General features: G+C 44.6%; 1 protein-coding gene across 7 annotated transcripts; it reads right to left on the reverse strand.

The window, feature by feature from the left end:
• Positions 1 to 33: 33 nt before the first annotated feature.
• LOC108624401 (uncharacterized) lies at positions 34 to 27,443 on the reverse strand. 7 transcript variants are annotated; one of them, XM_026813069.1, is made up of 16 exons: positions 26,720 to 27,443; positions 9,736 to 10,040; positions 9,533 to 9,609; positions 8,397 to 8,610; positions 7,655 to 7,801; positions 7,498 to 7,527; positions 7,092 to 7,173; positions 6,800 to 6,994; positions 6,517 to 6,651; positions 6,198 to 6,438; positions 5,424 to 6,080; positions 3,152 to 4,877; positions 2,404 to 2,719; positions 2,073 to 2,322; positions 1,685 to 1,912; positions 34 to 1,190 (listed from the first exon to the last, which is right to left on the reverse strand). In XM_026813069.1, the coding sequence occupies exons 2-16, from the start codon at positions 9,810 to 9,812 to the stop codon at positions 985 to 987; spliced, it is 4,581 nt and encodes a 1,526-aa protein (XP_026668870.1). In that variant the 5' UTR covers positions 9,813 to 10,040; positions 26,720 to 27,443; the 3' UTR covers positions 34 to 984. The 7 variants fall into 7 exon arrangements, with proteins under 7 accessions (XP_026668870.1, XP_026668875.1, XP_026668874.1 ...); XM_026813074.1 differs by having other exon boundaries at positions 2,404 to 2,605; positions 7,667 to 7,801; positions 26,720 to 27,442; XM_026813073.1 differs by having other exon boundaries at positions 2,404 to 2,605; positions 26,720 to 27,442.
• Between the last annotated feature and the right edge of the window lie 58 nt (positions 27,444 to 27,501).

A 27,501-nucleotide genomic window follows, 5' to 3' on the forward strand; every position in this document is an offset into this window, starting at 1 on the left:
CAGGTTTCCCCATTTGTTCTTATTTTTTTACGATCGGTGCTGAGGGTAGTTTGACTTTATTTCAGATGGGAGTGATTTAAGGTACTTTACACCATTAGTATAAAAATCAGAAGATGCTGTAAGGTGAAAGTAAATGGAACACGCGATCATTACACCAACGCGGCGCATTTATCACAATAAGAAGTATCTCAATTCCAGTTTCCACGAAGACATTATCTATCAATTCCCAATGTTTCAATTCGTATTTAATCCCTGGCACCACAAAAACACGTCTGCAACGTCATCCTGATCGAAACCCGATGCGAGTTTATTTACCCTATCCCCTGTTTCCCTTAAAAGCTTCTATCCACGCACTTCGAATAGCAATGAACACGTCAATCGACGTCAAACCACCCTATCGCACCCCCGGTCGACCTATTCCGCGTCTTCCCTCTCTTCAGAGAAGGCCAGTCGCAAATACGATCTACAAATAGGCCTATTCTTCGCGCAGCCATAGGTCCATTCGTTATTTATTTACCGTTCGATGGTTCACGATGAAATCGTCGACGAAGGGGTGACAGGCCTCGCTGCTCGTAAGCAGCGAGGCAACGGCAGCACCCCCGATGGAATGATACTTAGGAACCTAACGAGAGAAACTGATCCGACGGGTGTTCTTAGTTTAAAAACGATGTCCGAACGTCGTGTAATTCGTGTAAAAACGTCGAATTGCCCCGCTTCCACATCGACTCGCACGGGATCGGAGGAAAGAGAAACGGAGCGGCAATCACGAAGGAGGAGGGAGGAAACTCGGTTTTAGAAGCGGGGCAATCATCGAGCAGGCTAATTAATTAAATAATTCTAACGCGATCGGAGAAGTTACGGAGAGTTACGAGAATCCGCTCTCGGTTTCTTTTTGCATCGCATCTCCAATTGTTATTTCGCTAGCATTTTTCAGACTAGATTTCTTGTGATCGCGTCTATTAACGTCGCTAGGCAGTCCGTTCCTTATCTGAAGTACTTCAGTCCAGCCACCAGAAGGAACTTCTCGATGAAAAGCTCGGAATCGAGGACGGCGATGTGCGCGGCTCGACCGATCAGTGTGTTCGCCGTTGTCGGCAACGCGTGGTGTACGTCGTACCTGACCAGACTCACCCCCGTGGAAGACATAACCGGGTAGAGGATGTTATGAACCATTTCGCGGTACGCTTTCCCTGTAACAGCGAAATAGATTAGTTATAGCTAACGGATCGAGGGATAAAGCAAATCATCTAATTAGATAATTCAGATCATCGAAATCTTCTTAGATAAATCCGTGTGCAACGCGTTAGTAAGACTTCATATAAGTGATTCGATTAATCGAAATCCTACTTTACATACTGATCTTTTGTCAGACATGTAATAATCGTATATAAGAATTTGATAATTAGAAAGTATGAAATTATTCAATAAAATATTTCTCAGTATGATTGAACTGATAATTTTAATCAGAAATAAAGATATAAATCATGTTTCGTTTCCTTGGAGGATATAAAGTATGTCACATTAGATTTAGTTTAAAGCAGATATGTTCTTTTGTCACAGAAAATAGAACTCTTTTGATCAGAAGAACGCGGGGGGTTGGGACGGACGTCTTCGGTATTTTGCTGCTTATTCGAGAGGATCGTATCACCGGAGGTAAATGAAAAATAAATGACCATTCGATTACCTTGATCGGTCGAATCTCGTACGGCGGCTTTGCAGAGCTCTATACGAGCGGAATGGAGTGGCACGTATCGATCCTGCGCGCTGCCGCACAGGAGGACGTGTTTGAACTTCTCGAGATTGCTCTTCTGGCTTAGCCGAAACATGAACGACCGCCTGACGTCCGGCGCATCCTTCATCGCCAGTTGCAGCAACGACCCGGATTTCTTCACCTTTTGTATGAACCACATGCCTAAACGAAATTCAGTCTCGTATAAAATTGTAAATTAATCCAAAGAATTGTTATAAAAAAACTACGAAGTAGAGATTGTACTCATTTTTATTGTTGCAATGCTTTCTATTTTATGCTGTGTCATGTGATTAATGATCGTAAAAATTTTCTTAAAACATACCTGCATTAACTAATCCGCTGGTATTGTACAGTGTGCCTAAGTGCGGTCCGCTAAGACTTAGAAATGTGTGTAAACGTGGAAGAAGCGGTCGTAGCTCGGGTCGTGTCAGAGCGCTCCTTATGATGATGGTCCCTAAAGAATGTCCGATAAAACTGACTTTGGTCGGAATCAAGTCCGACTTGTCGATGTGATGGAGAATCTCGGCTACCAATCGATCGGTCATCGTGTCGAAGTCCGAAACTGTGTCACGCTGCCGATTAGAACGAAAAATATTTCCAAATGTTTTATTCATTGTCATTGTGTTCCTAAATCTCTTGATTTCATGGCTCACCTGGTTCCTCTTGGACATTAAAAAATCTAAATTCGACTCGGGAAGACTGAGTTCCAAGTAGGTCTTGACCAAACGAAGATCAGCGGGGTTCCCGTCGAGACCGTGAACGCAGATGATCAGGTGGGTCCCCTCCGGCGAAAACAGACGGTTCTCGTTGCTGATGTGGAAGTACGGCATGGTCGAGGCCAGGGACGAATAATCGCTAAGAGGCACATTCGATCTTAGAGATTTTACCGACGACGACAGTATCGGGAAGTCACCGTATCCGAACGAATGGGCACGTTTATGGAAACGCAACTGCGCTTCCTTGCGTTCTCTATATAGGATAAGGTAAGACAAAGAAAGAACTTACTACGAAAAACATAATAGACAGACGAGTGTCACCGGAATGAAAAAAGCGAATAGAGCACCGATGCAATGATTGCGAATAAAAGCAGAAGAAAATAAACGAGAAAAAGCATTACGCGATGCACTGGAGCAGTTCTGTTTGCTCGCTGCCGAAGTAATACGATTCTCGCGGTGAAATGATAAATGTAGGAATTGCGGTAGTAGCCAAAATATTTTTGGTAGTATTGCGAAGCGTCAGTATCAATTATTTAAAAATAAACGAATGAACGTAACACCGATAAAGCGGCAGGGAGTTACATCGTAACTAAAACTATCTCTAAAACCATTTATCAGCACTTAATCAGTGAACCTGATTAAATTCGGGAGCATCCTAAATCGTTCTTCGTGATCGAGTACGCACCTGTAGATTTTCCCGGAGAAGCTCATCTGCCTCTTGAACTCCTCCTTGCACTTCTTGAAATTGATAGCGTCGTCCTGGGTCGACTGCAGCAGCTCTTTACCCTCCTGATAACAATCGAAACAGATGTCCCTCACTCCGTACGGAAGATCTCTCTCCCTCTCCCTGTCCCTGTTTTTCTGCGGACTGCAAGGCGCCGTTTTCGTCTGTTTGGGACTCCTGACCGGTTTCATCGTTTCGTAAACGTGATAAAGAGGATTGTCGATGATGGCAGGCGGATCGCGGAACTCCTCCGGCGGTGGTGGCTCGTCCTGGAACATCTTCGGAGGCGGAAGTCGGACCTCCTCGTAGGAGTGTTCCTCGATACACTCCTTCGTCGGCGCCGGTAGCCTCTCCTTCCTTGGTACGATTTTCGACAGCTTCTGACGGAGTTGTTCACTCGACAGCTTCGCGTTCCGACGTTGTTCCGAGCTGGACGTGTCTCCGCTACTCACCCACCCGGAACACTCGGATGTCAGGTTGCTAGAGCTCGAACTGGTCGCGGGACTGCTCGGTCTACTGGACGGCGAACTAAGCGGATTCGGGATCACGGGAAGATTGTTGCTAAGGCTGTCCTTGCTATCGCGGATCGGCATGCAAGGTAGAGAGATCGCGCTCCGCGGCACAACGACTTTGTTCTGTGCAACCGGCACGCTGGCGCATCTCAGTCTTTTCACGTTCGGCGCCGAGAGGCCGACGACGTCCGTCGTGCCATTCGTCGCCGATGTATCGTTCATAAGGGCTCTGTCGTAGTTCTGCACATCAATATCGTTGGGTGGCAGAGGCGGAGGAATTTTCGGCAACGGCGCGGCGTCCTGATATGCCGGAGGCGGCGGGGCCGTTTTTCTATTCCTGTGACTGTGCTTCCTATTCTCCTCGGCTGGTTGATCGATATCCAGAACAGGCGCGGAATGCGGCCTCCTCCCGTGTCTGTCTTTCCTCCTCTCCGTTCTGTGCTCTTTCTTCGGCTCTGACATGGCAATCATCACTTTGTAAAACATCTCGTTCGTCAATTCCTGCATTTTATCCTCGTTGCTCTGACTTCTCCTGCTTTGCTTCTCCTCTCCGTAGCACGGCGGCACGCCGTTACGGGACGATTTAGCTAGTCTTTCGTCTCTCCTTTTTGACCTCTCTTTTCGCAATTCGCAGTACTCGTTGCGGTTCACATCGTCCACCAATCTTTCCGTGCTCTTCGGTCTCCTCGGTCGCTCCGGCTCGCCGTGAGTCTGTCCGCTGGTACCGTTCGTTCGATAGAAAAAAGAGTCGGTGTCCGTATTCGAGTAGTTGGATCTTTTATACAGAGGATCGACCATCATCGAGTGGCTGCTCGGCAGACCGCCGCCATTTATCGAATCCGAAATCTCCCGGTTCTGCTGCTGTCCCGAACTGGATTTTCTGATCGTGTGATATCTACATAAGGATTCTACCCCGTTCGTTTGGCTGTACTTGCCACCTATTTGATGAGTCTGCTTGCGGGAGTTCCCTCGGTATGTCACTCTGTCCAGGGTCGCCGTATGGAGAGGCTGTTGGTGATCCTGGAGGAAAGCTTCACCGTTCATGCTCACTTTGCCAGGAAGGAAATTTGCTTGATCGTTGGTGGTACATAATGGCTGACGCATTGCTTTTGCCATTGCTAGCCGATGTCCGCGTTGGTCTAGACACATCCTTCTCGTGTCGAGAGAATGATACTCTAGAAATGAAAATAATCATCGTGCAGTTATGATCGGAACGATAATAGTTTACGAGAGACATTGTAAAATATAATGTATTTTGTATTATGTTTGTAGTTTTGTAGTATTAAAATACAGACTTGTGGAGAATATCGACTTAATAATCTTTTTTATAGTATGTTTCAAAAATTTACGAGTGTCTGAGTAGCGCGTGAACGAGTAGAGAGTCGTCGAGTAAAGTGCGAATGTGATATTTCGAAAATTTGAAGAATGAGAGGCGTGGTTGTTTGTACGCGCGGCTGCGTACGTAGGGGTGGGTTCTCTCTTAAGGGCGAACCGTGAGAGCGAGAATTTTTTAGCCCCAATTCAAAGGGAATGTTTCGTGGAGAATGGGCTACATGTAAAGAGTCTTACACAATACGGTAGAGAAAGTAAATTCTCGTTAACTTCTTTTATTTGATGTAACTATTGCATTATGCTTGTCCAAATTTCAAATTGCAAATTAATCGTATTAATTAAAGAGAACAATTAGTATCGTATTAATTAAGTTAAATAAAAATGTTTACCTTCGGGAATGTTTGGACTCTTGTTCTCGTTCCAGCAGTCCATCTGGCCATGGTCCATGCACGTGGGCACAGTGAGTGTCTGCTCGCAAGACCTGTTCGAGGGTCTGTAACCAGGCAACCACGTAACACCAGGCGGCGATTCCGGGAACATCGTCGCCAAAAGGGACGTAATCGAGCTATTCTGCGGATCACTCTGTTGCCCGGGTACTACCAACATCTGCGTAGACTTGGCACGCGGTAACGGGACTACTGGCGTTGAGCCGAGGGATGGGTTCGGCGCGGAACACGCTTGCTGTCCCGTCGGAGGGAAAAGCGTGTTACTGGACGGCGCTTGCAACCTCTGCCTTCCTCTCGAAGGAACTGTCGCCGGCGGAGTCACGTTTCGCGCTGCGCCCCGCTGCCGAGGGAACAACTGCGTTGACACTGAACGCGGTAGTGTTTTCGGCGACGTCCTCGGCTGCAGCGGGGATATGTCGGGACCCAATTGGTCCAGGGATTTGCTGTGCCTGGCCGGGAGCGTGGAAGGGACGAGCGTCAGACGGCCCTGGATCGATCCGATATCTTGCGCAGCACCTTCGCTTCTCGGAGACCAGATTCCCATGTTCCGAGACTCCAGGATCGCCGTTATCCCGCAACTGCAATCATCGATACCGGGAACTGAAACAAAAAATAATTACGTTATTAGGGATTAAAAAAATTATAATGTGAGACAGTTTTTTGTTATAATAATGAAGAAATTAGATATAAAATGATATCTTGTTTGGTGATACTTGCCACTGTTTCTGTGCCTCTGTTTCATATCCACGTACTGATCCTCGAAGATCAGCGGAAGTGAATGTAGATCGCCGTCCAGTTCCGGACAGTGAACCGGGAGCGGCGGCAATGTGGTGAGGTAACGCGATCTACGCGCTGCTTCACTTACCGCCTGATACGATTGATAGTTCGCGTCGTAACAACCCCACGCGGACGTCCTAGGATTTTCCAGCACGAAGAAACCTTCCGCGAAACGTTTCACCTACGTGGGAGTAATAGCCAATTGATAGTTGAACAGTTTCCTTTTCAGGTTCCTTGAATGATTCGTAGTGTTATCTACCCTCAGTTGATGATGGATCCTCGCGAGATGCTGATTAACGGCTTCGCATCCGGAGAACGCTTCCAAAAAATGTTGCCAGAGGACGATATTTTGTGCGCAGAGTTGGGCGATATCAATCTCCTCCGTGTCCATCATCTAAAAAATTATACAGTGTCGACTTCCAAAATTAACAAGTCGACTCGGAGGAAAAGTTTAGAAAATTTTGATTAAGGAATTGAAGCAACAATTCTCTTTTTTTTTTAGATTTGAGATTCTATAATCGAATTTGAAACGAAGGACAGACCTTGGTAATTTCTTTGTGCGTATTCTGGGCGAACTCGAGCTCTCTCTGCTGGCAAGAGGGAAGCAGCCGCGCCAAATCGGCCAAATCGTTGAGCAAAGATCTCCTCGCGGCCAAGAGTAACCTGATCACCTCTTGCTGAACCAGTTCCGCGTGTTGTATCCTCGTGGTCGAGCCGACGCATCTCGTCGTCGTTTCCTGTAACGATCGTCGACGTCGATATTCGACTTCTCCACTCGGCTTTTTTTTCACCACCGAGTCGATTAAAAAATTCGAATTAATTTGGCGAACTCACGACATTTTCTAACCGGGCATTGTTGTCGCCGTTCGCTGCAGACTGCTTAAATTGCAACCATGGTTTACCTCCCCGCGGTGCGCTGCAAGCATATTACCCGGTTCATTACTCCCTCGCGATGGTTAATTGGAACGCGATCCAACCAGTAATAGAAATTTTCTATTAAACTAATTGTGCAAATGAAATTCTTCTTCCTTTTAAAGTGGTTTGAGTAAAAATACATTGTATGCAATGTATTTTAAGATTGATCACGAAAATAATCTAAAACCGGTAGTATAATGATCCTAAGAAAAATATTGGTATTTCTCTTCGTTTCAATTATACACGTAGTTCGTTTCATCGTATTCATAAATATACTCGTAAATTTCCTCTACAATTTTCGCTGCACGACGCATTTGCAACTTACCAGCTCTGCACGTAATGAAGTATGCTCTTCCTACGTGTAAGAGAAAAACATACAATCATGTCGGCATGAAAGCAGAAGAGAAATCGTTCGTGATTAGCAATTATGTGATTGTTTGTGGGAGGAAGAGAACTGGGGTAGAAAAGAAGGAAAGACTTAACTTGATACCGACTTGATATACGGTTGATGGAGGGCGACGAGGCAGGCGTGGATCGTCATTGAGACAGCGGCGAAATGAAAGTAGTCGAAGAGTACCGGCAGATGATAGTGAAGCCCTTTCGTGGGCACGAAGTTCAGCTGGAACGCCCTACAAAAGTAAAAAGAAAACGTACGCCCGTCAAAAGTGTGGAACCGTCGGTTGCGGTGAAAGCGCGGGCGGCCAAGGTTATCGATCTTTTCCCATCTATTAGGTCTGTGGGAAACTTTTGCTAGCCCCGGCACCGTGTGCACCTTCGCTTAGCCCGTAATGGCCGGAAGAAATTTATGGGACTTGTTCAAAGCTCCTGTTTCTCGAGTTGTTAAGTATCTTGTCTATTTCCTCATCGTGCTATGTTCAGAATTTCAGACAACTTTGAAATTGTCCGCTATCATTGATTAATTCTAATTTGTAATGACTTCTCCAAAAAGAACATTCTTCAACGCTAATTATCATTTAACACTTTTAAGCTCCGTATTGATAAAACATCTCCAGCGATTGCTGCATTTTACAAGCAAAGACATATTTCGTTTAATATTCAAGAGAGACAACTCTCTCACGATCCTCGCATAACGATTCGCGTGTAGCAATCTCGCTGCCGTGAAACCGCAATACCTATATCGTTTCCGGGTGGGGTACCTCACGCTCGGGCGATCGTCGCGGTTCGCGGACACATGCATAATCTCTGGGACGAATTTTATCGTACCTAGAGGAGACACAGGCCATGTCCATCGGCTGCGTCGGCTCGCTGAACCATAGCTCGACGCCGAGATTGAAGTGGGTGCGCGAGAGCACCTCCTCGATCTTGTGGCTGTGCACGAGCACGTGGGCACGGAACAGAACCGAGGTACCAAGTGTCACCTCCTCGTTTTTGTAAAGGATGCGAAAACGTTTGCTCGTTCCGGGCTTCCCAAACGCGTCTGCAAGATTAATCTGGTATCAATCAATAAATATTCCTAACTCGATTGACAGACCAACAATTAATTAAAAGGAATTTATATAACCAGTCGATGAACTATATACGTCGTTTCTAATGCAATTTGCTTTTTTATTAAATCCTGTATTAAAATTTGATGTTTCATTTATATGTCATTCTTATGTCTTTCTCCAACGATTATTGTATGTCTATGAATCTTTGAATTTTGGCTCGAATATGTTCAGATGTAAGTCGGAATGAAACAGGTCTGATGCGCGTCTGGTCTGGATAGATGCTTAGCTGAAGAACGTCGGACTCGAGCGTCGTCGCCGTCTCGTTGTTTTTTCCTCTTCGTTTCGTTTGCTTTTTCCCGGAGACAAGAAGAGACGCTCGAGTTCGGCGCACAATGAGGAGAGGCCCCGCGATGCGATGCGACAACGTTCTGTCACACCGTTCGTCGCGCCGTTTCCCTAACTTTCTAACGCTATCGAGTGCCACGGTTTGGACTAGTTCGAAATTCTCGTTCGTTGTCTAACTCGCATCGCGCCGGATTCACCCCGCGTTTTCTGTCGCTACTGTGAAACTTTCCTGCAGCCTGCATCGGGCTACGAGAAACTTTCCCTGGTTGCGGGGGGACAGGTCGTAATTTCGCGGAAACTCGGTTACCATCGATCTCCTTTCGGCCAGTGCGCCGAGGAATTGGTAAAAAATCTTTTATGAAATACGAGATCTTAGAATTGTACCAAATAAATCGTGTATATAATAAATTGATTAGACTGAATATCATAATTTTTATATGGGTCAATGTACATTTTAATTTCCCTAGGAAAATTATTTATTAAAAAATGAAAGACAAAACAATTTCATTTCGCATTTTATCTCACGCTGCTGTTGGAAAAAGCGAAGATTCGAAAGAGACTACTCACCATTCCGCAGGTGGTTAACCTCCACCTTGACAGGCAGTTTAGGCGAGACTCTGAGGGCGGTTCGTATCTGGTAATACCTGCGAAATTGGGAATCGTTGATAAGCCTACGGGCTAAGCCGTCGCAATTACGCTCGGGGTCTGGCTGCTCTCATTCTCATTACAGCAAATCCCTCAGATCAGGGGAGGTGGATCTGCTTACTTACCCACGCTGTTGCAGGTCGACATTGTAGAACTTGCAGAGCTCGAGGGAGAACTCGAGAGTGGCCTGTAGATCGCTCATCTCGACCTCGCGGCGACCGACCACTCTTCTCCTCTCTCTCTCTCTCTCTCTTTCTCTACTCCTTTCGCTTCTTGCCCGTTTTCAAGCTCCTTTTAATCGAACGAAGACCAGCTTCGTCCCTCGCGACGATTCACGATGGTCGAGCGGCGTCGTTCAGAGGCTGGCCGAGCTCCCCGGCTCGATCCTGCCATCCTGGTCCTTAACGGTTCAACGTCGAAGCCAGCCAGCCTGCAACAGCAGAGGTAAAAAGGAAGGAATCGTTTTGGATCGATTGATCGGTCGTTCGAGTATCAGCCTCGACGAGAACGTTGAATCGCGTCCAAAAGGTACTTGAACCGGCGCAGCTGAGCCACGAGTGGATAAAGGTGTATTGTGCGCGAGTATCGTCGATGGGGACAAGTTTTTCCCTTTTCAGCCACCACGCCCCTCTCACCCCCGGCAAATAGATAGTCCGAGTGCTTACTCGGTTTTCGAAACTTTTTTAACGACCGGTGCTCCTACAAAGTACATACAAATCTGCCTAAATTGAAAAGTAGAACGTTACCAGAACAATGAAAACAAAAAATTGCCTGTATTTAATGAAATATAAGAAGAGGTGAAAATACTGATTTGATCTGGCAATTTGAACCTGAAACAATTTTGGGATTCAATTTATTTCGAATAATTATTCTATAAATTTACCCGGAGTCTTGATCGCGTAATACATGGTATTACCAAAACTATCAAGACAGACAATACTAAACTATGTCGTAACACCGGAACGAATAAAACGGAGAACAAGCTAACAAATCTCTCGGCAAAGAGGTAATTAAATTGTCCCCTAATTCGCAAGGGATTAACCGGTGATTCCGGTAATGTGTAAAAGGCAAACGAATTAACGTAATGGCCGCTTTAAGCTACGTTAAACGTATCTACGTGTTATTTAGTTGACGACGTCACGGCTTCTAAAGGCGTACAGAAGAATTTCTACGCCGATTGCGATTGAGCAAAAGCTAATCCTTATTCACCTATTTATATAAATTGTCAGTTTCAGCTTAGAATTAATTCTGCGGTGTTCATTCAGCTCCGTTTAGGCAGGCCTCCTGTTACGTCTACATTTTGATTCAACAGTACAAACGCTGAACACAGGCAGGGGGGCGTTAACGGTGGAAACACTTCGTCCAATTTCTCTTTTGCGAGCCCGGTTTCAAGCAGGTGCTCGTGACACGTCTTGAACGCTTCTGCACGCTATTCAAAACTTGAATGGTAAATCGCCAAGAGAAAATAATGTTCGGTTCGCTGTAATACTACAATTCATCCTACATATAAAAAAGTTATATTCAGTGATCTACACTTAAGTGCCGTGGATATTTAGGTGAAATGGTGCTGACAGAGCACGTCTAAAACTCTTGTAGAAATAGTTGATCGAAGTTTGAGCTTTGTGCAACACTCGCCTAGCGATTGGCTAACATGATCGATGGCGCCGGAGCCTGTGATTGAACATTTACTTTATCTTAAGTGTTCCGATACTTCCTGGAATCCAGAGTTTAGACACAATTTCAAATGATTTATCGAGCGTCCGGGATGCCAGTTCGCCGTGTCAGACTCGCGTACCGCAAAAAGACTTTGGCAGGAGTGCATACAGATAAGAGTCGAGAAGATTTTACGCCGATTTAAACAGATTACGAACGTACGAAAGATGTTGTACATCAGACATTGAATATTCTCGCATCTGAATATCGAATGATGTAATGTGAAAATATCTCATTTCGAAATACAACCACTCTGTTCTTGCGATCATCCGAACAATGAAACATTCAACGCGGTACTGAAAACTCTGTTTAACCTTGCACCCTCTCTTTCTCCTACCTTTAATCTTCCCCACTGCAGCGAAACCCCGGTGCAATCAACTTTGATCTCCGACGGCGACCTTTGTTCCTGAACGCTTGAACGAGCCCCTCGGCCCTGAGTTCTCATCGAATTCTGGTTGCCAAAAAAATGCATTCACACGCACAAGCACAAGTTTGCTTGTGAACGGGTCAAAGGGAAAAGCCACGGAAGGGCAAAGAACCGACAAAGAGGTTCACGGGAAAACAGAAATCGTCGGACAGCCCCTCGACGTCACTGTCAAGGACGCGAAGGCCGCGTGCATGACTTCCTCGAGCGAAGATCAACGACCCGTCGTACGCACGGCGTAGTAAAAGCGCGAGGAGGGGTGGGATGGGGGTGGAAAAAGTCGTGACAGACGGTCTCCTTGGCTACTGCTACCAGCTAAGCTAACTGCGAGTCTGCCGTGCATATAATCTCGTTTCGTTGGCTGTCAGCTAGCGCTGCCAACAAGGACGCGACTGATTAAATGCTCACTCAAATCATTTCGTCGAGGTGCGAACGTTATCATTGCAATTATCATTTATAGTTTCTCTAGTCCGCAGCAGAATTTATCACTTCCTGTTGCGTTCAAGTGAATTTTATCCTTTTATTGAATTTTATCTTCATATTATATATTATGGTATTAAAATTGTTTTTCTCTGATGTACGAGTAAATAGGTCACTGAAATTATATTATACATGTTGCTGAGGGTAAAAAGTCTGGGAAGTTTCTATTGCATGTTTTTGTTTTCGTGGGCTGCACGAAAGCTTTTTATTCTTCTGGCTGAACGGCTGATCAATTCGATACTTGCACAAAATATAAAAATCGCACTGACTTTGAGTTAACAGATCGCGTATTTTTATCTCGATGTGGGGAGATTATTTTCGTTTCATGATACCGAGGATGAAAGTGGATTGTATTTTTAAGGAGAGAGGGAGCAAGTAATATCGGTAGCTGGTCCTTGAGAATTTCATGGTAGATATGATAACAAATATTTGCATCGGAATTTATAAAGTCAGGGCGTTTTATTAGAACATAAAAATAACATACAATAATCGTTAATTCATTTTTTCTTTCCGGTTATCGTTCCTTAGTGATTTAATTATTTCCAACCTTTTTATTATACCGCCGTGTACAAAATTTAGTAATTGCTTTTCGGTTGTACAATATTGAGTTAAAGTTGCGGACGCGAATTGTTCTGCACAGTTCCGAATTGTCATTTTAATCATACATACAACTATTGCGTAAACTGGAATTAAATTTTGAGTTTGATAACATGTGTCAAGCACAAACCGCAGAGACCACAACGAAATTGTGTGAGAAAAAATTAATGTTGAGGTTAAACAATATATTCAAGGCTGTACACGTTTTTAATCTAAAAAATAAAATGACTTTTAAAATATGTGAATTACATTAAACGCTTGGAATATCTTTTGTCACGATGAAATTTCTTTTGAAAACTGCGGGGAGAAAAGTTCTCAGTGAATATCAGTCTCATGTATATGTAATTACTAATAATCACTTGTGAATTAAATGAGGAGTGAACGGAGAACTGTCTTTATAATTACATTTCACCTTCATTTACTCCACCTCAGGTAGAAATCATAAATAGAAGTTTTAAAGTGATTTCCAACCTCTCGAATGTTACCCGGTTACATCTTTCCTGATTCAGTTTTCTCTCGAAATATATGTTAAAATATATACTTTCAAAGAATAAATGCGGAACAGCAATAAATACAGTTTTGATGACAGTTAGTCATAAATTGACCCTCTAGCATTAACGTTCGTAATTTTAATTGAATTTAATCAGAACATCTTCGAATAATTCTTATCAGGAATAAGCGTTTAACTCAACCGTATGGGTTATTTCATTTCCTTATCAGGTAGTTAAAATTATCTCTGGAGCGACTCATAATCGTTCTTCTCGAAACTGGGCCACGAGATTATATTTCGCCCAACTGCGCCTCGCCAATTTCTTCAAAAAATTGAAAATGTCTACTAGGAACGTAATTACTTCTGCATTTCACTTCTCAAAAATATTTTATTTATTGTACCTTAGGCATATTGTAACAATAGAAATCTTTTATAAGTGCAGTTTCTATGAGGAATTATTTTTGTTTGGAATTAAGAATGTTTTTTATGCAACGGTAATATTGGAACAGGGTCAATCGACGTGTTTTGTACCGATTCTTTGTATTTGAAGTAAATCCGATATTGATCCTCTCCCAGAAAATAGGAAATATCAGCAAAGAAAGGCACGAGCCAAAGAAACTCGGCTGTTTGATACCTATATATACATTTCGCGGTGGGTAGGCACTCGGCTTCAATATTCCGCGGTTTCGCGAGTTTCAGAATGGTTTCGGTCTCGGAGCAATTTTCATCGGGAATGCTTCTTGGTCGTTTCGAACGACCGGCAATGGTATTTCTAGACGCGAGGCCGACGCACTGTGGCCCAGTTTACCGGCACTCGTCGTTTCTGGCCTACATCGGCCGTCGCGTCGTGTATTTACGCCCGGTACCATTTTGGAGCCGTGAAAACCGCTCGCAAATTCGAGGCGAAACACCAAATTCCAGTTCGGTTCAGGAAATTCTATAATTGTGTAAAAGATTCTACATTGTCCGAACGCGTTGACTTTTTAATCTCAAATTTACTAACGGCAAAATCCCAACGCGAACATTTGAAACGTTATACTGAAAATATGCCAGATCGTAGTAATTTTACACATGGGAAAGCTGATTGATTTTTAAAAATGCTCTCAATATTTCAAACGTTGTATAATACGTGAAAAAGCAGCTTTTACATTGGAACGATACAAGCGCGAAAATGTGTGTCTGGCTACACGAGGATATTATTTTCCAGTCGAATTAGAATCGGATGATTGAAATCATGAATTTCACGAGGTTAGATAACGCATGATTTATGGTTGATAAAATCATGAAACGGCATGACCTACGAGCGGCAGTTTTAGTCGAGGGCTTGTTCCCAATTGCTCACGTCTAACATAAAGCAACGTCGAACGCGATCATTAGTTATTCTCTTTCCCGCCGTTGACCCGTTTCCCCAGTCAAAATCAACCGTGTCAAATAAATTATCGACAGTTTCTCATTATACCTCTGCCAATCCGATAACATACATATAACCAACTAATTATCACTATTCAAACCCTGAATCCACTTATCGCTTGTTTGCCGACTAAAACAATCATTGCACAAACAATTCCTTAAAAATCTGACACAAAGTTACATTAAAGTAACGTTTTCAAAACTTGATTTATAATACACATTTCTTTAAAGACGGAAATGCATAAACGGAGACTCGAAACGGAAATGGAACTATAAATAAATATTCGAAAATTTGACCAAGGCATTGAATTTTTCATTTTCTCCGCACGTTTCTTGGTTACTCAGCTCCTTGGATATCGATGGACGGTGACGAGGTCCGAGAATAGCAACGATAACGGATTTCTACGATCTATTTCATCGGCTCGGACATTTTCCCTGCAGCAGGAGGCTGGGTTAAATTAAGTATGAACGGTTATAAATAAATCCCGCACTATTTTCCGTGCTGGCTCGCGTGCTGGGGACTCGATCGGTGTTTTATGCACGTGTGCGACGTGTCATCGCGCCTTGAGAAGCGACACGAGCGTGTACACGACTATTACCGGTCAGGTTCTTGGCCTCTCGCGACTCAACCTCCCCGGTTTTCTTGAAACTTTTACGAATCTCGCCTTTCGTAACCCTCGTAGGCAACTGTGCTGCACAGACGAATTCGCGAAAGTTATTGTGCCAGACTTAAAGATATATTGCGACGCGCACCGTACCGCGCTACCAAATTTTACTGTTTCGTGAAATGTCGGAAAGGAGAGAAATATTGCCTGTTTTACGAATAAACTACAGGGGTTCTGGATTATATTTCATGATAGACGTCTTTGACAATATTTTAAACCCAATCGTATTCATTTCCTAAAGAGGTTTTACAAAATATAATTTATACAATTTTACAAAATATAGTCAAATACAGTGACGACATTAAAAAATGGTGTACAAATGGGATCTTAATTTTCTATTACATGAATAATACTGATTGTGAATACAAACTTTCATGCTCTCTCCAAAAATCAATATACCCGTACAATATTATCACAGTAAAGTTCCCTGAACAGACTTGTTTTAACAATCCGGAGCTGACTTACAGTTTATCCACGTCGCCGGCGAACGGGTAACGCGGCATCCGGCTGTCCGACTCGGGGGATGAACAACGACCGGCGAACGACGAAAGCGGAAACGCCGGCTGATAGGAAAAGGGGAAGAAGACGCCGCGACGTTGCAGGGGCAGGGGACTGGAGGAGATTGAAATTTCGGTATCGATTAGCTTTTGCTTTTCGTTCCGAGGCGAATTTTCGTGACGCGTCTCGGGGACTTTGGGGGGTCGTCAGCCCGGTAGATCCGACCTTCGTTTCTATTCGAGAGGCGTGCGAGTTCCAGGAATATTTGCAATACCGTGTCGAGTGCGTCCATTCGCCCGGCCCGCTTTTATTCGTAGATACATACATCGCCGCGTTCCCGGAAATTTTCATTCTTCAAACGAATAAACGTTTACGAATTTTTTTAATTTCATTACCAATCATTTGTCTCTTCAAATAATAATGAAACAAATAAAGATTCTATTATATCTAAAATTATCTAATTCTGTAAATTACTTTTATCCCTTTGCCATAAAATTCAAGTACAAATATTTCTCCTGTATGAAGAACGTTTTCAGTAGTACAACTGCAATCGGCAGAACTGAGAGCAATAATATGTTTCTTGTAATTTCACAACTTCAGCTAGGTAAGAGTAACAATTCTACCAAACAGCGCTCCTTTTGTTATACATCCTTCTCTGTTTTACTCGACAGTTAATGATGCAGAGGATATTTATGACCGAGACCGTTTACGATTACATCGACAGCTTTCAAGGCTCCTCCCTATCTGCAATTCAACTCACGCAGTTCTATTTAAATACTGTGGATTTCGTAGTCAAGTATCGTAGCTCGCTCGATAATTCACGTTACTGATTCTTTTGTGATTCGATTACTCGAGAGGGAACATTATTCACGTTTCCTTCAGTTTATCATCGAGCTACTACAATTATTCTACTCTCTATAAAACGACACAATTTCTTCAACGATTGGGAAAATGGACCTTTTAAAAAAGCGAACGGATAATATCGTGAAAAGTGCAAGCACCTCATGTGTTGAGGTAAAAATAAAAATGTTCGACTTCGGTGGAGCGTGGAACGCGGCACGTCGGGGGTGGCTTAAAATTAACCAGTTTCGACAACACGAGGGCGTGGGTCGTTCGTGGAAACGATGAACGCGTCACTGCGTCGCGTCGCTTCATGACGGGGATTCGCGTGTTTTTACCCGAAAAAGTTTCGCTCCGACATGATGCACGGAAAGAGAAAGGGCACACAATGCCAACCCCGCTCGATAGTTAACGTCTTTGACCCGAGCGAACGCGACGTGGGTCGTTTAACCCGAACTTCAGGAAAGGAGAACGCTCTCCCATTTAATCAGACACGCGACCGAGTTTCGCCGATTCTTTTTTCTCGACCGGTTGCCTTCGCTTCTGGATAGCAGGCAGCATCGAGGAACCTTCCTTTTTGAGGCGATGAAAAGCGCGACGCGAGAGTTCGGTGGTTGGTTCAGAAATCTGAACTGGGACCGCGTCGTTTTTTCGTTTCCTACCCTCGTCGTTTTGATCCCCGATTTTTTCCCCTTACTTTTAACAGATATCTGGAATAGCTGCGGCTTTTTCCGACGAGGAAGAGTCGCCGGTCGCTTTTCAGCGTATTGTCAGGAGAATTCGCCACTTGGGGGAGGGATAAAAGCGCTGTCGCGTTCTGAATTACCTTCGTTAGGAATACCGACGCGTGTTCGCGTTTTAATAGCAGGCCCCGGCTGGAGAACCCCCGTCCGTGTAATTAATTCGAAGGTGGAAACGATGCGAGGATTTCGTGCCGCGACAAGACCCGTCCCTTTTTGATTAAGCTTGGTCGTGTTCTTTTCATTTTCTTGCGCGCGGTTATTTATCAGTGCGGAATTGCGCGTTTGAAATTACAGTTCGTAACGACAGACACATTCCTTGGCCGACCGTAGAGACGTGGAAACTTCTCGCGAGATTGTTCGCGATAAAAAAAGCGTCAAACGATAGAATTATTTGCTCACGCTCTCGGGAATCTTTTCAAGTTGGCAACAGACGCCTACTTTGTTTTTTTCCCCTCGGTTCACAGTGATTCATCGATTTAGCTCGTAATCATTTTTTAAACGCTTTCCATACCGACAGACGCTTTGGTTTTATAAATCCTGTTTACATTTTGCAGAGCATTAATATGCATGTACCGCTGTGCCATCAACAACAGGAGATACCATGCAAAATGATTCAATTTACATTTCGTTTGCAAGCCGACAGTTTTTCCAACAAGGAAAATATATTCTCTTCTTCGAAAACAGTTTACGAAGTACGCTTCAGATAATCGAGAAGAACGTACTTTGAGCTTCAACTAAAAACAATTAGATTAACCTTCGTGTTCAATTGCCATTAGAGAGTCAAGTTTCTGTGACTTATCTAAATAATTCTAAATAACTAATGTACACTGTTAATACAAAGTTTCTATTTCAAGAAGAAAATGATAGATCATCCATCCATCATAAAAAAGAACTCTTCATGTGGGATTTATCAAACTGACGGGGATTATGTTTTAATAAGCACTTCATCGCAGTCCGGTTGGCTGCCGTTCGGGCCGACCTCCTGGCAGGAGAAGCGTGTGTATTTGGTCAGACGTCTAGACACTTCTATCCGCAACGAGGGGACGCGTGCCTGCAGCCACAGCCAGCCGACGCATCTCTCCAAAGGCGGCCGGGAAGCGAAAGTATTCCTTATCTGTGGTCGGAGCCTACATCCCTTGATTCATCGGCTACGTTCTCATTCCACCGAAGGAATGTACGGCTGTATATTGTTATATATTGGATAAGAAACGTGATTCTCGTTGTTCAGTCAATATGAAAGTTCTGCTAGATTTTTGACAGCACGTCCTTTATTTGAAACAATAGTTCTCCCTTAAATCAATTAAACGTAATAATAGAACCTGGTCAGAGGAACTACCGCGTAAACCCGAGCAAAACCAAAGCGAGCGACGGAGTCCAAATCGAACCTCACTTAGGCGACTAATCGAACCGTGCCGATTTACTCTGCCAAGAACGACCCACTTCTACCACTCTGCGGTCCGCTCCTCGCTCGATCAGCGTTTTCCGAATGTCACCCACAGAATTGCCATCATCCCTCACACCCGGTCGTATCCTGGAATTGTCGCACTCTTTCACCCGGGTCTAGCTCAGATTCATCTCACGTACCGACTTTTGACTTTGGCTAGAGATCATAAAACGAGTGTGTACACGTCGTAGGTCAGCCTATGTACGATGCGACGCGAGTAAAGAAAGGTATTACGTGTTCTCTCGTATTTTCCAGCCGAGGAGCCAATGAACCTGCGTGGTTCAACAAACCACGTGCGAGCGTGCGGCTCGAGAGAAGTTTCAGCCGTTAAGGCGATAAACCGTGGTTTATTGCAACGCGCGCGTACACGCTTGCACACCTACGTGTGCTCGCCCAACCATTTCCTCTTTCGTCGTATCAGGGTCTATTGATAGTGATAACGACACCCCGCGCTGCTGTAGACGCAACGGCTAGCCCGACCGAGTCCCTCTTTTTCTAGTCAACGCGATCTGCGGGACGATAACATCCGGATTGCGAGCTTCAACGTTCGTGTTGCCTTTATCGACGGCCAGATAATCTTGTAATTAATTACAGTAACGTTATAACCGTACGGATGAAGTACGACCTTTGACGTTTAAAAACTGATTCTTGAACAGATTACGAGGTTCTTTAACCTTATGCTCTTTTTGCACCGTACTTTCTTAATTACTATAATATAACAAACTTATGTGTATAGAGTCCAGCAAGATTTATGTAATTACGCCTTTCAGTGATAAGGATATTATATAACGTAGCAATTTATCTCTTCACAGAAGTAAGTGTTTACCTATGAAAGAACTTTCCTAAGAACCAATATCCAACTTTATCTTCGTGATTAACTGCGCTACGAAAAGGAGAAGCTCTCGGTCGAATATTGACGTTATGCTCGGAATAAAAGAATACGAATTGTTTGATAAAGATTCTTTCATAAAACTGACAAAGCCTTCTTTGCGAAAAGAGAAAAGCTGATTTAGCGTCGCAAACGACCTCGTTTTCACAGTGCACGTGACAAATACTTCCGGCTTTCGAGGATTAAACAAGCACCGTTTGGAACATTAATCATCCAAGCCCGAGTTGATCTAATCACTGGTACAGGTTGCAGCATGAAACCCGGTCCCGAGTTATAGAGTAATATTAATGACATTAAAATTACTGCCGTAGTGCAACGAAACGCATAGAAATGAAGTAACGGTAATGATCCTTTGTCAATCGTTTACTGCACGCGAGTGTTCACCCCGAGTGTTATCTCAATTGTTCCATTTTCATTATGAGCTCAGTCAGGTCTCAGATCACAAAGCTAATATCCCGTAATTCCCAACGGGGCGCAAATCTGGGCTCAGATATTAAATTGATAAGAGCAGATGTTCTAATCTCGCTCGTAAAACCCGAAATCGATTATATGCGTAATAACAGTCTACCGTAATACTCATTAAGTTAACTCATCTGCTTTATGAGTCAAAATACACCCGTTCACAATAGGGGCCGTTAAGTTGCATAATAATTCTGAAGAAAATACTCAAATCGTTCAACACTGAATTTATTATTTTACTCTAGAATAAATTATATGTTTAATGATACAAAGATTCGTATATAAGAAAGTGCATCGTGATAGAGTCTAAGTCTAAGCTCACACTAGAGTAATTCGTGTGCATCTAATCTGTCATTCCATTCCAGCGGTCCGATGATACCATGTGGCCGATAACCTGGTTTCGGCCGGCGCGAGTCCTGCTTTGGGATGGGATCGGTTTGGCCGTAGACAAGCATTCGTGGCACTCGTCGCCTAATCAACGAGATGCGACGAGCCAAGAATTGATCACGCACCGACGACGCGGCGGTGCAAATCCCGGGTAGCACCGGTTATTTCCCGGTCCGCTGGCCGACGCCTGCCTTGGATTATTCATCGACATTCATCGGGGACAACCTCACCCTTCGATCGAAACTGAACGCGACGCGCAGCACAGTTAGGGTTCTTGCCTGTCCGTGCGTACAAACAGCCCCAACGCTTCAGTCTCACTACCACGAAAACAGCAATTTTCTGCGCATTTCTTACGAGTTTCAACTTCGAGCTTTCGTTAACAGAAGTGCTTAGAATAATTGTTAGTATTTATCTCGTTCCCTTAGCACACAATCATTCAACTGGTAAACAGAAATATTATATAAATCACTTCAAATCACTGATATCGTTTCTATTAAAGATTGCAGGAAATATCACTTTTAATTGATATCGAAGCCTGTTTACTTCAATTATAAAAACGAAGTTCTTTTATACAAACATTTGCTGCTTTTATTTCCAGTTCAGAGTAGATACTAAGATATCAATTACACTGGAATTAATTGGAACACTGAATTGACTCGAGATTCGGATCATGAACGATATGTACGCACAATTCACGATTGTGGTATCGGGACAGAATCATTGAGATTGTTTGTACACTTCGGTTCAGTGACCACTCGGCTCGATCGAAGTGGAAAATGACCGTAGCTATTCGTGCTGCACACTAAGGTTTCAATTTGGATGAGAGGTGATCCATCGAGGACCGAGGATTTTCCTTAAAGATTAATTTCCTCGATGACTCTGAAAGTAGAATAAGACCTTTACCAATCATACATCCAACGATACCGCAAGTTCAAACACGGAATAGCTAGTAGAAGTATACTTCTTATAGTTCCGAACGATGAAACCTTATCAATAAATTAACACCAGTTAGCTTGGCTATCGCTTGGCATTGGAGCGTGGCCGTGAAACATGACATAAGACATAAAAATTCAATCCCGTACGTAATCCCGACGATCGTGTTGGAAAATGAGCTGGCCCCGATCCAATCACCCTTGTTCCAAAAAATTTCTCATCCCGAAAAAACATTTCAATCCCGAATAATGGAAGACGGTTCCACGTCGTTGACCGTTTAATGAACGTCACGATGCCGGTGAACAAGGCGCTTTCGTCGATTACTAATTCGATCAAACGAATTTTCCATTCCGGGCACGTCAAACTCGGCACGTAAACATACACGCGGATGTGTCATAAAAATAGATCCGTAAGTCGCCCGTAGGTCAGTAGGNGTGATAGAGTCTAAGTCTAAGCTCACACTAGAGTAATTCGTGTGCATCTAATCTGTCATTCCATTCCAGCGGTCCGATGATACCATGTGGCCGATAACCTGGTTTCGGCCGGCGCGAGTCCTGCTTTGGGATGGGATCGGTTTGGCCGTAGACAAGCATTCGTGGCACTCGTCGCCTAATCAACGAGATGCGACGAGCCAAGAATTGATCACGCACCGACGACGCGGCGGTGCAAATCCCGGGTAGCACCGGTTATTTCCCGGTCCGCTGGCCGACGCCTGCCTTGGATTATTCATCGACATTCATCGGGGACAACCTCACCCTTCGATCGAAACTGAACGCGACGCGCAGCACAGTTAGGGTTCTTGCCTGTCCGTGCGTACAAACAGCCCCAACGCTTCAGTCTCACTACCACGAAAACAGCAATTTTCTGCGCATTTCTTACGAGTTTCAACTTCGAGCTTTCGTTAACAGAAGTGCTTAGAATAATTGTTAGTATTTATCTCGTTCCCTTAGCACACAATCATTCAACTGGTAAACAGAAATATTATATAAATCACTTCAAATCACTGATATCGTTTCTATTAAAGATTGCAGGAAATATCACTTTTAATTGATATCGAAGCCTGTTTACTTCAATTATAAAAACGAAGTTCTTTTATACAAACATTTGCTGCTTTTATTTCCAGTTCAGAGTAGATACTAAGATATCAATTACACTGGAATTAATTGGAACACTGAATTGACTCGAGATTCGGATCATGAACGATATGTACGCACAATTCACGATTGTGGTATCGGGACAGAATCATTGAGATTGTTTGTACACTTCGGTTCAGTGACCACTCGGCTCGATCGAAGTGGAAAATGACCGTAGCTATTCGTGCTGCACACTAAGGTTTCAATTTGGATGAGAGGTGATCCATCGAGGACCGAGGATTTGTATCGCATTCGTATTGTGAATGGGGATCCCGTGCCGTGCGGATTTAGAGAAGATCGGCATGCGACTGATGCGACTACACGCGCAGTAGAAAGGGAACGCGCTGGTCAGACACCAAGTCGACGTTGTTTGTTCTTCATTACATGAGTGCTCTGATAGATTTCTTTATTGAAAGAGTCTTGTTTCAAGTTGTAAAAATATTACAGAACTGGATTTGTACATAAATTATTCAATAAAATAAAGATGACGTATTGTATGTATTATTATGTATATAAGCGATTACTTATTCAATAAATGTCCTATTAATTTAAATTGATTTACCGTGTTCTTTTTTTATTTATATGCCATAGAAATGACAGCTGATCTATAAATTACAATTCTAATCAAACATTAAAGATTAATTTCCTCGATGACTCTGAAAGTAGAATAAGACCTTTACCAATCATACATCCAACGATACCGCAAGTTCAAACACGGAATAGCTAGTAGAAGTATACTTCTTATAGTTCCGAACGATGAAACCTTATCAATAAATTAACACCAGTTAGCTTGGCTATCGCTTGGCATTGGAGCGTGGCCGTGAAACATGACATAAGACATAAAAATTCAATCCCGTACGTAATCCCGACGATCGTGTTGGAAAATGAGCTGGCCCCGATCCAATCACCCTTGTTCCAAAAAATTTCTCATCCCGAAAAAACATTTCAATCCCGAATAATGGAAGACGGTTCCACGTCGTTGACCGTTTAATGAACGTCACGATGCCGGTGAACAAGGCGCTTTCGTCGATTACTAATTCGATCAAACGAATTTTCCATTCCGGGCACGTCAAACTCGGCACGTAAACATACACGCGGATGTGTCATAAAAATAGATCCGTAAGTCGCCCGTAGGTCAGTAGGTGGTCGTAAAATTTTTAATCCTCCATTACAAAATACCTTCTCTACTGACTGTAATATTTTAATCGGGAAAAATTTCACGTTCAAATACAGATATTCAATTAAATCCACGTCCATTAAAACATTTTTATTTCTATTAGTACGTCGCATCATCCCGTATAGTTATTTTCATGATAGGTAGGTATATACGTCGTATAACCGCGGCTCCCACGAGAACGCTCGATCTGTCCTCTCAAAAGTTGCTCCACATTCGCGGTGACCTTTTCCAGGGACGGGCCGTTAGAAAATGTCAGAGTGCCGCCTACGGAGAGCCGCGTCTCCGTTTCCAACGAAATGCAATTTCGTCGATCGACGATCGCTTAATCCGAGAAAGAAGAAATTACGGACCGGTGCTCGCGGCCATTGAATTCGCGAGAGCTGACGACGATTTTCATCCCCCTCCGGACCGCGCCGCATCACCGCGGTAGAAAAAGCTATTCATCTCAGGGAAACGAGACGCTAATAAAGCATCATCGGCAGAGAGAAATAAAGAACCTACGAACAAATGGAGGAGATATTAAGGTCCGATAATGGATTCCTCCGAACCGTCCAAGCGTTCCCCGATATTCCCTTTCGCGATATTCATTTCGCCATATTGTTACGGGTGGTCCCGTGCCTCCTCTGTCGCGGTAACGCGTGCTCGTTTCATTTTCCGACCTGCCGATAAGAACTTTTCCATTCCCTAATGAGAAAACAGGCGACGAGGCGCGGCCAGATTCGAGCCTCGGGTCAAAGAAACGCGAGGGTTACATCAAAATGTAACGTAAACCAGCGAGGGGAATAAGGAATGGAAGACCGCGCTGCGCTTCCATGAATTGTATTCCGGACAAACAAGAAAAAATGGGGAAAATACTCTCGGATACCCGGTTCGCTCGTTTTTTTTTAAGCAGCATGAGAAACGGGCTGAGTAGAGAATTTTACTTTCTTGAATAAATAAAAGAACTGCTCCGCGGACCGAGTGTTCCGTTCTCTTAAACGCAGCGGCCATTGCCGATGCAACTTATGGAAGACTTTTAAGGGAATGGTCATTTAAATGAGACTGATAGCTAGGCTGCAATTGTTAGGTTTCGCACAATGCCATTTAAGGCAGCTACTCGCTTCGGAATTATCATTTGTACATTAATACACACTTCACATTTTTCTTCAGCAAATACTTTTAATTAATTTTCTTCAAGACGTTTTTCTCAAGACGTTTAACTTGAAACAAACGTATTTACGTTCAATAATTGACGAAATATCTAAGGATTTCTTTAACCTTGTAACTCCGTGATATCACCTGATAACGAAACAAAGTGCACGACGTACCGTCACGCGATCATCAAGAATTTAATCTTATCTTGGATACGACTAAGCCTGGTGGACAGGTAAGTAGCTTACTATCGCCACCAGCACGAACACGCGGAAACAGCGTCGTCGAAGCGTTGTACGAACGACAACTCGGGACGACCGCATGCCGGGAATCAGGAGATCGATCATTCTCAAACGTTAGCGGTATCGGCATTGACGGTCCACGTAACGAAATTATTGAACGAGCCGGTAGCGGCGAGTTGAAGGAACGTTATCGTGGTAAGTGACCTCGAACGCGATCATTCCACCGCTCGAACGGGCAAATTTTCCCCGTGGCGTAAATCGGAGGGGCACGTTGCATCGAGAAATTAAATCAACACGCCTCGCTTCGTTGATGGAGTTGAAGGAAAACGAAATAGAGAGGGGGAAGCGGGGGTGGTTGGAGACGGTTAGAGGTTTATGGAGAACGAGCTGGTCGAGCGAATGGAGCAGCGATAGAGAGAGACAGGAAGCTGAAGTAGGTGAAGTAAAAGCAAGAGGAAGTAAGGGACACAAGGAGGAAGAGCAACCATGGTGGTGGGGGATCAATTTTAAAGCCGTGACTCACTCGACACGGTGACGTCGTTAGCGCACCCCTTCCGCCTACCCTCTCTTCCACTCCTAAAAAAAAAGGGAAAAAGGAATAATCCGGTCACAACTCTCTCTCCTCCCTCTAAGCGAGAACTAATCGAGGCCAGTGCACACTGTTCTCGAGAAAGAACGAAGCGGCGAGGGGTACGTTCTCGGCTCTCTCTCTCTCTCTCTCTCGGCCGGTCGACGAGCCTCGAGTATTATTTCTGGTATTCGTGTATACCACTGTTACACTGCCGGCTAGACGAGGTAGCGAGGGAGAGTAAGAGGACCCCTCTGGAGGTAGCACGCGAGTTGAAAGCGGAAAAGGGCACCACCGCGAGTCATCGTTGCGCACGATAACACCACCGGCCCCTCGTTACGTCAAAAAAAAAGAGGAAAACTCCACGTACACTGGCGAGGCAGAGTTTTACCTCGCCCATATACTTCACGCGCCAGCAACTCCTGTTTACAGACTCGACCGGAGGGGAAAAAGGAGGAAAACGAAAAAACGCGAAGAGAAACAAGGAAAATCGTAACAGAGAAAGCAAGCGAAGGGTGCAAAACGAGGAAGAGGATGCAAAGAGGGAAGAGTATCCAATGTATCCTCTCTCCGTTCCGCGTACCGGAGCCAGCGTCCCCTCGCCCCAATTACGGTACCCATCGCTCGCACCACCTCGTCCACGCTCGTAATTTGCATCCGACCTCTATTTCCTTCGCAGCCGTCGAACTAAATGTCCCATTCGAAATTGCCGGGGGAACTAAGGACACCGGGAACTTCGCTACGATAATAGGAGATGACGATGGAACGATTGTTCAACGCTCAGTTAATGTTCGAGTGGAAAGCGTTTGAATAACGTCGATCGGAACGAAATGATACGATGCGAAATAAAATCGGTAAAATGCAACGGGAGGGCTGTTCTACTCACGAGGCACGCGATCGACAAGGATCAGGCTCTCGGTTAAGAGACGTCGTCGACTCATGGATCGTCGACCGACGTGCATCCTACACACCGATTCCCCTGTGTTCCTCGAGTTCCATGCGTCGAGGACCCGGATGATCCTCCCGTTGATACTCCCGGCAACACCCACTTTCTCCTCTGGCCTCGTAACCTCGAGGGCCACTTTTCCTTCTCTCCCTTGCCCACCGTCGTCGAACGAGGCGTAGCACAACTCTGACAGCACCACCACTACAAACGGGGACTCACCACCACGATAGGAAGCCACCACCACCGCCACGGTCACCACTACCACCGCGGCCGCCACGAGTAGCAGGCCACCGTCGTGCCTACCGCCCTTAGAGGTACTGACAGAACAGTTCGCGAGCGAACGAGCGATTCCCCGGACCTCTACACCGAGCAACCCCCGTGAGAGTTCATCGCGCACCCTTGAACGATCGCGGCCTCGTCAGGAGTGTCTCTCTGACCGCGGTTCACGTTGACATCCACGAGCGTGCACCCTCTCGAACCTGAGGCACACATGCGGCCGGTCTACGCGGGCATGCGAGGAAACGGATAAAGCTCGGCTCTTCGCGGAATCGTCTCCCTCAACTGGCTATGGCCTATCTACGCGCCTGCCTGCTCTTTCTCCCGTACTCCCGTCGTGGTCGTGGCTCGAACGCCGCCCCCTGGCTCTCTGCGTCCCGCCGCCACGACGCCTCCGACCAGTCACGACTGAAATGTATATGCGCGTTTCTGACACACGCGTGTCC

The sequence above is a fragment of the Ceratina calcarata genome, unplaced genomic scaffold, assembly GCF_001652005.2.
Source record: "Ceratina calcarata isolate Rehan_Ccalc_2016 unplaced genomic scaffold, ASM165200v1 scaffold309.2, whole genome shotgun sequence".
NCBI lineage: Eukaryota > Metazoa > Arthropoda > Insecta > Hymenoptera > Apidae > Ceratina > Ceratina calcarata.